The sequence below is a fragment of the Pteropus alecto genome, unplaced genomic scaffold, assembly GCF_000325575.1.
Source record: "Pteropus alecto unplaced genomic scaffold, ASM32557v1 scaffold5, whole genome shotgun sequence".
Taxonomy (NCBI): Eukaryota; Metazoa; Chordata; class Mammalia; order Chiroptera; family Pteropodidae; genus Pteropus; species Pteropus alecto.
This window is the reverse complement of record NW_006441953.1, coordinates 26,762,200-26,774,856: the sequence shown is the minus strand read 5'-3', so window position 1 is coordinate 26,774,856 and position 12,657 is coordinate 26,762,200. Positions and strand designations below refer to the sequence as shown.

The 12,657-nt window shown below is 50.3% G+C and overlaps 1 protein-coding gene across 4 annotated transcripts in view; it reads right to left on the bottom strand.

Moving 5' to 3' along the window:
• BOD1L1 (biorientation of chromosomes in cell division 1 like 1) overlaps positions 1 to 12,657 on the bottom strand; it is a 61,445-nt gene that overhangs the window by 31,155 nt on the left and 17,633 nt on the right. For all 4 annotated transcript variants that reach the window (XM_025051700.1, XM_015594844.2, XM_025051698.1 and 1 more), the window contains exons 10-12: positions 5,518 to 11,488; positions 3,538 to 3,602; positions 2,363 to 2,447 (exon numbers count right to left, since the gene is read on the bottom strand). In XM_025051700.1, the coding sequence (XP_024907468.1) occupies positions 2,363 to 2,447; positions 3,538 to 3,602; positions 5,518 to 11,488 (6,121 nt within the window). The remainder of the gene's footprint in view (positions 1 to 2,362; positions 2,448 to 3,537; positions 3,603 to 5,517; positions 11,489 to 12,657) is intronic.

Below are 12,657 nucleotides of genomic sequence, written 5' to 3'. Positions count from 1 at the left end.
TCCGCCCCGGGACCGCCCAGACCGTCCTGGGTGAGGACTGAGACGCAGGACTCCCATAGCGCCCCCTCTCTGCCTCTCCGCCCAGTGCACACCTACACGGCCTTCAATATTCCGCTCCAAGACAGTGGAAGTGACGAGTGCTTGTCAAAATTCAAATCTCAGGTATCCTTTGAACCCCGCCCCCCACCATTTAACCTTTATGGGAATACCTTGAGAAATGCATAGTTACGTGCATATGGAAGTTCGCTGCGGCTTTATTTACAATAGTGAAAACTACAAAAACGGGAGATTCCTAAAAGATCTAACAAACAGGAAAATGAATCATAGATTACTATTTTAGCTATTCAGCTAACAGATGACATCGATCTGTATACAGTGACAATGAAGGATGCCCGCAACATGTGGCTGAGCAAAAAAAAAAAAAACCAAAAAAACCACGAAATTATAAAACAGTGCCAATGCTATGACTTCACTGTTGTTTAACTACAGACGTGTATCTAGGGGGTATTCATGAGGAGCGGGACCTTATTACACACTTTTCTGTATCTTACTTTCCACAATCAGAGGAGGGAGAGATACCGGGCCAGCTCACACCCAGGCCTTCCCCCAGGCCCTGTGCAGCACAGCGACCCCGAAGCCACGAGCGTGTCTATACTGCGGATGGCACCTCCCTCACCGGCACTGTCCATGTCCACGAGCCCCTGGGGGCAAGGCCACACCTGCCATCGCGATTCCCCACTGCTTCCCCGGGCTGGGTCATGTCTATCAATCACCCCAATGAACAGGGCTGAGGTGACCGCAGGGGAGAATGGCTGCTCCTCCAGCACGGTGCAGGAACAGAGCACCGGACTTAAGTCAACCGGCAATTAATATTCACCTGGTCACGGTGATTCAGTTTGTGGGGACACGGCTACTTAAAGCGAAGTAGATACAGTAAGTCTTAGGATTCCGGCCAAGAATGACAGGACAGAGATATTTTTCCAGAGGCTGAACTAAGACAATGAGCTAATCAATTTCCTTTAGGCAAATATCTGTAAGGTTTTGTTACTTGGAACCAAAATCACCCTAATTATTCCATCTGACTTGCATAGACATTTCAACACTGTATTTAAAAAAAAAACAAAACGGAGAACTTGCTTAAATTTGGTCACATTCTCTAAGGTTATTATTATTTTTTCTTCTAGTTAGTGCTGTGAATCAGAAGACAAGGTAAAATAATGACTTAGAGTACAAATCAAAAGTAATTCTCTATTGTCACAATTCTTCTCACTTCTACTTCCCTAACCCAGAGACCCAGTGGTTCTCAAAGTGTGGCCCAGGGACCCCGGGGAGCTCCTGAGACCTTCCACTGAGGGGTCCGCAAGGTCCAAAGCCATTGCCATAACAACACTAAGATGTTATTCACCTTTTAGACTCGTGAGTACACAATGGAGTCTTCCAGAGGCCACATGACATACCCGCAGTTGTCTGAAAAGACTATTTAAATGCAACCATGTATGTCTGATGCTGGATTTTTTTCATATACTTCAACCAAAACAACAAATAGCCACAGACCGAATATGGACACAGATATGAGAAACCAGCTATTTTCTTTCTATTAACCTAGACTTAAAGAGATTTGCAAAGATGTAAAACAATGTCACCTCTCTTATTAAATTTTGCTGTTTTGGAAAATTTAGCTATTTACATTAACCTACAGCGAGCTAATTAGATTGAATTAAGGCATACTTTATTGCTTTCTCAGTTCTAATTTCTTATTTGGTAAGTATCAACGGGTATAATCCATACAACAACGCTCTTTGGGGTCATCGATGATTTTTAAGAGTGTAAAGTGGTCGTAAGGTCAGAGTTTGAGAGTTGCTGCCCTAGTCCTTTCTGACACTGAGGCTCCCCCTGAGAGTCTGCAGTGGACACTGAAGGCTGCAGCACAGAGAGACAGAGAAGGGGCCATTCAGGCTGGCAGCAGCTTTGGCAGTCACTGGGCGCTGGCCAGAGGTCAAGGGCCAAGAGTGGGGTGGGGGTGGGCTGAAGGAGTAGGCGCCTGGGCCTCAGACCTGCCTTTTGGAAAAGAGCTGAGATGACAGCACCTGGAAGGACAGGAAGGCGCAGAGGCACGTTTTTGGGATAGAGCAGGAGTTTGCTCAAAGAACTTTCTTTTTGCCACAATGATGTGGAGATGCGAGATGGGAACAACCGCCTTAGGTTAAAATTAATTGACACTTCACAGAAAGAGGTATATGTTAAAAATTCACATGGCCTGCCGGCGTATTATGACGAATCGGACATTGACTTTCAGTTGCAATGATGGGTAAAAGCACATGCGAGGAAAACATACCGTGAGCAACAGGTAACAGGAGCTCACCTGTTCCAGTCGGCTTTTTCCCAGAGGGACTTTCCGATGGTTCTAGAATTTCATGATTTTTCTCTTCCTCTGATGGTACAAACGTCTAAAAAGTCCAAAGCACCACAAAAAATAAGTTGACTGAGGATTTTATAACAAGGTGGGACTAGTCTCAAGCGAATTAAACAAAAACACCCAGCATCTTATAACGCTATGAAAGTCTACTTTCATTTCTGTGAATAATTTAAAAGAGAATACATGCCAGCCTTTAAAAATGAAAACTAAAAAGTTGACCTAGCCTCACACTTTGCCCATCGATGGCGCTCCTGCTGCTTCACACTGAACTCTGACTGAGCACGCAGCAGAGGCCCCTCCTGAGCAGGGCCCGCCCGCCGGGCTGCGGCGGGGCTCGGCGGTGCCCGGGGCTCGGGCGGCCCTTCCCTCTGCATCTAGAACACGCCTCTGCCTGGAAGGCTCCTTCCTTCCTTTCTCCTCCGGTGCACCTCTACTCTGCTTGCAGAAGTCCACTCAGACGTCCTCCTCGCAAGCCCTCCCGTCCGCCCACCCATTCCTCCTGCTGGGTGAGCTGAGACCCCGTACTGCTCGCAGCCCCGGCTGACCGCTGTCTTGCCCCGCATACTAACAGGCTGCTACAAGATCAGGCTAGAAAGAAGATATGGAGACTAAACCATGCAAACCTGATTTCAGCCTAAGTGTGGTGGGAAGCCACTGGAAATTGTAAGCAGAGTAATGACGTGACCTAATTTATGTCTGTCAAGATTACTTTCAGGCCTTGTGAATCGCAGGCGGGAGGAGGGGCTGCAGAGGAAGGAAGCCCAGGGGAGACTGCTGAAGCAGTGGCTTACACTAGGTGGCAACGGTAGAAACGGAAACAGACGGACTCAAGTGATATTCCGAAAATAGAACCTATAGAATTGGCAGTGGATTTTACATGTGGGGTGACAGGGAGAAACGGGGTGATTCTTGGGTTTCTGGTTTGAGTAAACGAGACTGATGATGGCACTATTTACTGAGATTACTGAGGTTCTTTGCCACCTCCTCCCCCGGGATGTAACAATAATAATACTCAAGTGTCTTAAATACAGTGAAAACAAAAGCTATATTCTGCTTAACTGTGTATATATACGGAATGGTCCTTACACCACACACACCTCAACATAACTGAATCATCATACCTCAGTTTCCAAGTTGGCTTTCGGTTCCAATCCTCCCAAAATATCCGATGGAGACTCTTCATTGCCTAATGAAATTCAGACCATTAAACCAGTTTCAGAATCTGCTTACAAAATACATCCTCAAGCAAAAGGTAACGAATGTTCTTATCTAGCACGCCATGTTCCCTTTGCTGTTTCCTTTTGCAGTCAGTAGAAAACAATACAAAGGATTATGTATAAAAAAAAGATCAGAGGAAAGGCAGGGGCCATTTACTTTTTTGGGGGGTTGGAGTGAGGGGCGGTATGTGAAATTGTTTCCTGCTGGTAAGATGGCTGCCCAGAAAGAACGATGCAATATTATCTGCGGAGAAATCTTTCCCAGTGTTTTTCTACAGTGATCTGTATCAAGTTTGTCCCTAAAAGAAAATGTTCTGGGCAACCCAGGAATACTCTTGAAAAAGAAAGGAATTTATGAATAGCCTCACTTTGCTTGATGTTGACACAGCAAAATTAACATAGTGTTAAAATACACACTCACACCCACACCCACACCCACACCCACACACAAAGGGGCGGTGTAGATTTTCTCTGGTGGAGACAAGTCCATCCGGCCTTGGACCTTTCTTTCTCTTTCCTGTCCATCTACAATTTGTGGCTTTCCAGCTTTTCTCACCTGCCTACACATAAGCCTCCAAAGAAAACTCTTCCTTTCTCCAAGAGGCTGCAGGCTTTTCCTTGCTAAAATTTTTCTATTTTTGTTCCTTCAGGGAAAAGGGGGGAGGAAGGAGTAATGGACTACAGCAATGATTAAGTCACAAAAACTTGCAGAGAAGTCAATTTACCCAGGCTAAATGCAAAGGAAAAATTTTAAATTGCTTATTTTAACCCTTGGGACATTTTTTAACGTCTCCTGTTTAAGTCTCTATAACAAATGAGACTTAATCTAACGGCCTCAGTTTTCCAAGGCTGCGTCAGATGATATTTAAGGTCCATTCCGGTTTAAAAGTCCAGCGGGCTACCATTCGTACAATTCCGAGTGGGAAAAAAATCAATGTCCCTGACCCCCTCAAGTCCAGCCCATGTCCCTTTGAGTTCTCACTGCCTCCTGTGCGTAACCCCATTCTAAGGACCTGCCACACTAGTGTTTCTGTCTACTTACACTGTATGGCTGGTTCACGGCCGTCTTCCCATCCTAACTTCTTGTCTTTGCATCGTGAGCCTAGCACAGTGGTGGCTGATAGAAAGGGTCTGAGGCCGGATGGTGTCATCGATGACTGAGCTCAAAGCCCACCCCTTGAAAGTTACTGACCATTTCTAACAAAACCAGCACTCTGGACTCTGTCAGGACACGTTCCATTTCTCTTTCACCCATTTCTCTTTCTTAACCAGAAACTTATTTTACCCGAACGATAAACTCGGTTAAGAAAAAAAAAAGTGCTACCTTGATTAAAGGAGCCAGCTGGACTGAACTGACACACACTGCAAATCTCTAAGTCAGCTGAGAGTTGAAATGATGTCTGTTGTTGTACTATCACCCCCATTTCATACAACAGAAAACTGAGGTGCAGGGGTAATCGTTTTCTAAAAGGCACCCAAGTACCGTGCAAGTTACATAAATTCTGTGAACTTATTTGCTCATTTGTAAAATAAGGGTGATAGAAAAATACTCGTTTCACGGGGTTGTTTAAGGTAGGCTTCACTTTGATGAGAACCTGAGATCGAAGAGTTCTAGTAACTTGCAACAGCCCTGCAGATGACACCTGGCTCGTTGGCTGCCATCCCCCAGCCTCCTGCCTCTGCCTTCCTCGCCCATGAGAAACGGATCTACGGCTTTTTGCTTTTAAACACAAGTTTCTTTTAGAGAAGCCTGATCTTCAAGTTCGATGAGTTATTTTGTGACATTCTGGAACCCAAACCATCTTTCGGAAGGTTATTTTAAATGTACTCTACATACAATCACCTTTGTAGACGACTAAAATTTGCCATTAGAGAGACTCTCACCTATGTCACCTGAATTTTCTTCAGAAGAAACAGTGACCTCGAGGTCCCTGTCCTTGGGGAATGATTTCGTCACGCCACCTCCTGTTTTCTCAGTGGACGCCTGGGCAGTGCACCTGCCACCATGATCAGCCGGTACGGTCAAGCCCTGCTCACACCTGGGAGCTGGCAGAGCCGCAGTGCAGGCAGCCGGAGGGGCTGAGTGGGGAGGCGCAATGTCTGACTCTTGACTATTAACACGCTCAGAGGTGGTGGTCTTCGAGCTGCCCTCGGGCTCCCATTGGCCAGGAGGAAGGGAGGGCTGCGCCGCTGCAGCGTCTCTGCCATGTGGTGTGTCATTGGCTACTTTAGCACCGGTGTTCACTGCTGTCAAAGAACGAACATGGACGGAGTCCTCAGCTGTGTGCCCGGATGTCTGCTCTGGTCCCCTCAGACTGACAGGCGAGTCAGCCGTCCTCTCCACGCCCCTCCCTGCTGGACAAGTCGCCGTGGTGCTGTCCCTCGCCACGCCTGCCTCGTGGCTTTTCTCCTTCCTCTGGACAGAGCTCAACGACACACTCCTCTCCTCGGGCGGGCTCCCCCCTGCAGAGGGCCCCCCGACACTCCCTTCTCCTGCGAACTGCCCAGGACGCTGGGAGTTGTTCTCGGCCATCGGGCCGGGCAGAGGGACGTCGCACTTGCTCGGCTTCGCGGCTGCCAGGCCGTCTCTTCCTTCTGCGTTGCTAGCACGCTGACTCTCCTCGTGCCCGTCCAGGCCGGTGCCGGTGGGCAGGCACTCGGCCGTGCTGGTGGAGATGATGGCGGCGTCGCTCGAGTCCTCCGTTCTCGCGGCAGCGGGCTGATCGTCGTCCCGGGGGGCGGCGCCCCTCATGACCGCCTCACGGCCTTCGGAGGTGCTCGTGGAAATCAGGGTGGTGTCACTCAGCTCCTCGGCTGGCGTGACCGAGGGATGGACTTCCTGCCGAGGGACGGCACTGGACACTGGGCCCTCGCAGTCTTCTCCCGAGCTCGTTGAGATGATGGCGCTCCCGTCTTTCTCTTCCGTGACTGGCACAGGTCGCTCATCTGCACTTTCCACAGCTGCCCCGGAGATGGAGGCCTCGCACTCCTCTGCGATGCTGGTGGAAATGAGGGCGCACTCATCTCTGTCATCCTTGCTGGTGGAGGCGTGGGGACGGTCTGCGTCCGCGCTGGGTGTGGGCCCCTCGAAGTCGTCGGTGCTCAGCGAGCTTGGGCCTTTCGCTCGCCCTTCCACGGCCGCTGCGGGCTGCTGACTTCCAGCACACGTGACGGTGGCCGCACTGGAGACGGGGACGTCGAACTCCCCGATGCTCGTGGAAATCATGGCGCACTCATCCTTGTCCTCGCTCCCCACGGCAGGGGGCTGGCTCTCGCCCCCCGCGCCTGCACTGGGCATGGGGGCCTCGAAGGCCTCCGCGTCTGCTCTGGCGCTGCCCGCGGTCTCCTCCGTCAGCAGGGCGCCCGTGCGAGCCCCCTCTGTGTCCCCAACCGTGCTCAGCTGCCTGGCGTAGTCACTCGTCGTGCTGGTGGAAATCAGCAGGCCTGTGCCTCGACTTCCGCCCGCAGCCGAGCAGGTCTGGTCGGTGACACTGCCACTGGCTGTAGTGGCCGCGAGGCCGTCACACTCTTCATTTTCCACGGAGGTGATGATGCTTTCATCTTCTTTTTCGCTCGGCGATGTGTGATGAACTTCGCACTCTGGGGCTGCGGCGGACACAAGTCCCTTGTGACTGCCCCCCACCAGACCCGTGGACGTGGTGCTGTCTTCCACTTTGTCTTTCCTGGCGAGCTGACTGTCACTGTGACCCGCAGCTGCGCCTCCCCCGGGGCGCTCGCAAGCTGCAGGCGCCGACGCCACGTCCCCCTCCCCCGGAGCCGCGCTGGTCACGCTGCTCTCGGCCGCCCCTTTCGCGCTGGAGCAGATCTCTGCCTCTGCGTCTCTCTCTCCCTTCTCGGTGCCGCTCCGGCTGTCGACGCCGCTTTCGTGGGCACTGGCGGCGGCCGCCCCGGCCTCTGCGGCCGCGTGCCCTGCTGCAGTCCCGATCCGCCCGTCCCCTTCCTCTGCGCTTTCGCAGATGGAGGCCCCTTCGCTCTCCTCCTCCGTCCCCGTGCAGGTCGAGGCGTGCCCGACTTCATTTCCTCTCCCAGTGCTGGTCACGACACCCTCGCCTTCGTCGTCCTCCTCTTTGGCACCCGTGCTGGTGACAACGCCCTCGTCGTCACAGGGACCGGCCGCGACCGATGGTGCGTTTGTGACTTCTTTGGCGACTGTGCTGTCCATCGCGCTCTCCCCGTTTTCCTCGGACTCAGAACCGCCGGCGCAGCCGTTGCCGCTGTCTTCGGAGCCGGAGCAGCTGGCCGGGCGCTCGCCGTCCTCCTCCGTTATCCCCGTGCTGGTGACGGCGCTCTCGCCCTCGGCGCCGTCATTCGCAGAGCCGGCTCCTTCCTGGGTGGCACTCGTGCCTGGCGGCGCGTCCTTGTCTCCCAGCACCACGGCCGCCCCCGTGACCACGCGCTCTGCCTGCGGCCCCGCGCCAGTCACGGCGCACGTGGCCAAGCTGTCGCTTCTCCTCTCGGCTCCTGTACACGTCACGGTCCCCTCGGTTTCTTTCTTGGGGCCTGGCCTCGTCACGTCTCTCTGGAACCCGTCCAGCTCTTCGCTGCTTAACGAGGCCTCTTGTATTTCTGTCCCTGCGCTCGTCACGGCTCCGTCGCTTTCGCCTTCACTAACGAAAGTGACGGTCCCTCCGACTAGTCCTGCGTCTCCGCTGGAAGAACCGTCGCATTTCTCTTCGGAGCCCGCACTGGTCACAGCATCGTCCTTCTCGTCTGTCACGACACTGCTGGCGCTGTCCTCCACGATGCCGGCCTGAGCGGTCGCCGGCTGTGCGGCCCGTCCCTCGGACTCGGCCACGGCACACTCTCCGCTCTCCCCCTCCTTGGTGCTCGTGAGGAAAGGCTCGCTTTCTGCGAGTCCCTCCGTGACCACGGCCCCGCCTTCCTCGGCCGCGGCGAAGACCGTGCACTCGCTGGCCTCGGCCCCGACACGGGGACGGGTGTGTCTGGAGCGCGCGCCTGTCACGAGGCCCTCGTCTGCCTCGATGCTCGTGCAGGGCACGGCTGCCTCCCCGTCTCCTGCTTCGGAGGAGGTGGTGGTGGCGTTCTCAGCTTTCCCCGGGTTCGAGCTAGTGCCTGTGTCCTCCCCTCCAGTGCTAGTGGTGATACAAGTCTTTTCTGCTCTGCCAGACCCAGCGGTCACGGTCTCGGTTCGTCTGTCCCGTGGGGGAAGCACGGAGGAGGCCGCGGTACTTCCGGCGCTGGTGTCCACCTCACTGTTCTCATCCCTCCTTTCGACAGCAAAGGACGGGTTTTCTGCTTCACCGGGGCCTCGGCTGAGCTTAGCTTCAACAGTTTCAGCGTCCTTTTTGGTACTCAGGCCTACGATGCGGTCAACGGCGATGCCATCCTTTCTGCCACTTTCCGCCGCAGTGCCAGTTGCCTGCTTTGAAGTGGGCTCCGTACTTACGCCACTGTCTTTCCTGGCCACGTCCTTCGAGCCGCCTTCTCTGTTAACACGTTCATTTTCCGTAACCGTGTCTGTTAACTCGGCACCAAGAGGCACATTTACTTTTCCTAGTTTACTGTGCAGGATGGCAGCCTGGGAACCTTCTGGAATGTGTCTTTTGCTATCTAGGCTAGCTTTTGCTGGTGCGTCTGCAGTGGAAATGGCACCGCCTTCTTTGCTGTCACTTGTCCTAGGGACTTCTGATTCCGTAACGGTCAGACTGTGGTTAGGGCTATCAGTGTGGTCTGCAGGGCAGGTGCTGGCAGCGCCGCCTTCGAGAACAGTTCTTGGAACGCCACCTACAGGAACGCCACCTGAACCCTGAGACTGTGTCTGAGGCGCAGCAGTCACTGCACTTGGGGACGGTGAGGGGTCTAAACCTGTGGAATGTTCAAGAACAGCGTCTCTCTGAGCAACACACTCCTCAGTGGCTCTTGTGTGTTTCGAGTTCCTTGGTGCCCTATCATTCTCTGACGGGGCGCGAGGCTCCATCCTCTGACCCGCTGCAGAGTCTACACTCGCTTCACGGGTTCCTTGAGTGGGCTCTTTCTCCCCGGCGTCTGGTTTGGACGCAGCGCTCTGGACGTGCGCCTTCTTGGTCAGGGCGCTTTTATGGTCAGCGTGCTTTTCAGAATTACCAACGACTCCTGTTCCACGTCCCGATTTACAGGCGGGAGCTGCTGGTTTTGTGTCTATTAGGGAAGTTCTTGATTCGTCTCTTAGAGCTGTGGCTGCGGGGTTTTTTGTTGCGTTTTCAGAGTCGGTGTCTGGCCGGGGACTATCACCGCTGCTCTCCTGGGTTTTACATCCTTCAGGCACATTTTCAACCGCGGGCTCAGAATCAACTTCCATGGGCTCTGGTTCAGGGATCGATGTGGTATCGCCACTCTTTCTTGGTTTCTGAAGGGAGGAAGTACTCGGAGTGCCCAAAGCGTTTGCTGCTGGTTTTTCTTCTCCTTTGGTCGTTTCTTGGGACGAGCTTCCTCTTCGATTTTCACACAACCTTCTACTTAATTTCTTTTCCGTGACTGAGCTAGTCCCTCTGGCCTTTTCATGATTACTGTCAACTTCTTTACCATCCTTGTCATCTGATTTATTTTCTTCCTTCTTTTTCACATCCTTGCTATGCTTTAAGCTTCTGCTTTTGTGTCCGTCTGATAACTTCCTCTCAAGTCGGGAGGAGCTCGAATCTTTATCGCCCTTATGTTTCTCCTTTGCTAACGGCAGCTTGGCTCGGTGACTGGCGTCCTTCTGTGCACTGTGTGCTGAAGAAGCGGCACTCTCTAACACAGGTTCGAAGCCAGTTTCCTCAGAAGACTTGTCCTCGACTTTAGACTTCCGCGGCCTATCTGGGTCATTTTCTTCGGTGATCTTCTCCTTCTCTGGCTTTGGAGTGGCTGTCTGCTTTGTGACACCTTCTTGCAATTCTGTTTCAACAACTCTTAACTGTTTGCCTTGACTTTTGGATTTAGACTTTGACACCGGTTTCTCTTCTATCAAGCTCTTTGTTCTTCGCTTCTCCTTGTGAACGTCTTCTGGTTTTGAGTTATTATCTAAATTAGTCGAGTCCGTGTCACATTTACCCTCTGAGTAACTGTCGCTTCTTCTCTGTAATGTGATTCCATGTTGCCTGGAACTCAGAGAATCTTTCTGAATTTTAGAATCACTTGATCTTCTTGATTTGTGTTCAACCCTCGTTTTTTCCGTTGACAGGTGTCTCTCTTTTTTGTTGTTTTCTTTACGAACGTTCTCATCTGTTTTTATAATATATTCAGAAACTGGCTTTCCATCTTTGCCTAAAATTGATAATTTCCTTTCATTCCTATGTTTACTTTTTCGTTCAGCTTTATCATCTGAAGAAAGCTTGGTTTGTTGACTCGGCTTTTGAATACTTTCATCGACTTTTAACCCTTTCTCAGCGGAGTAAAGCTCAGTCTCGTCACCTGTTTTATGCACACTGTCCCCTTTATGTTTATGTTTTGCAGACAGTTTGTCTTCCAACAGAGTTTTCTCTTTTTCGGGCTTCTCCTTGGAGGATTTTGCCTCTTTCTTAGGTGGGTTTTTCACATGTGGTGTTTCAGAATCATCTTTCTTTAGATGCTTTTCATTTTTAACTGAGCTTTTCTGTTTCTGGGGTTCTTCTGAGCCCATGTCTGAGCGTTCCACTTGCCTTTTCCCATCTCGCGTGTCAGTCTCTTCCTGTGCCCCTTCCACCACGACGGGGGTCGATGTCCGTCTTTTATGTTCTCTTTCTAGTTTAGATTCATTTTTGTTTTCATCAGCTGAATGCAAAGACTCTGAGAGTCTCCGGGTGGGTTTGCTGGGTTCACTTTTTGCATGAACATGTTTCAGATCTTTGGAAGAAGACACCTTTTCCTTTTCACAATGCTGTGAGAAAATAAAGGTTAAAATATAAGTCAGTTTTTATATTCGAATTTAACATCTGGGTGCATTTAATGTGTTGAGTGCTGTCACATATTTTACACCTTAATCTTTTTAAGCAGCCTGTGGTAGGGATCATAAACTTCATTTTATGCACCAAGAATGTGGAGCTGGGCATGATTCAATAACTTGAAGAGTTCAGCTGATCTCATTCTAAGTCTAGTACTTTCCCTATTATATCGCAGTTATTATTACAGAGACTAGTTATTTCTCTGGAGATTTGTCCATGCATTTAGGCCTTCTGTAACTCTCAATCGCTAAAGCCTGCAAATGCCCAGTCATTAATAAACAAATGCTCAGTAGTCGTTAATAAAAAAATAAATGCCCGGTAGTCATTAATAAAGAGAAAATGAAAGAGTGACAATCCAATGTTCTTTTCTGTCCAAGAACAAGACACCTAATGTTGAAGACATTTAAAAATTTTATACCGAAACAAAGGTTTCTTATACTTTTATTTAGAAACCAGATTTATGGAGACCTCATGAATTTAGGCTACTTGGTGGATAGTCTACTTAGAATGGTTCACGTGCACACAATAACTCACAATAACAGTAATCATGTCCTATAAAATGGATGTGTACGTTTATGCAGCCCAGGGAAGATACGGAGAACTCACGGCATTGAAGCCTGCCCCTTCCACCCGCAGAATGGCACAGAGATTGGTATTAATGAGTGAATGGTGACTAAATGTACTTTGATAGAGACTCGCTGACTACTCATCCTCAGAAAGACCTCTGTCTCTGGGTTGCTGACTACTGCACCTCCTTACAATTGACACAAAGATTAATGCACTTGCACTGATATAGGGACAAGGACATAGCAAGATCTTAAAAAAGTACTTTAAAATTCAATTCCTCAAAGAAAGAACTAAAAGGAATTTCACCAACCTAATTTTACAGTAAGTTCTAACCAATCAATGCGAACAAAAATTTGAGATCATTTGTCAAAGGAATTCATCACCAAATAAAGTTAAATATTTAAAAATATGGCATCGAAATATCAGGACATACTTAAATATGGCTCAAATTTCTGAGTAAAGAAATCAAGATTGTTTACCAGCTATGAATAAACAGTCACTAAATTATTAGTTTTCTCCCTTAAAAGTGTTAAGATAG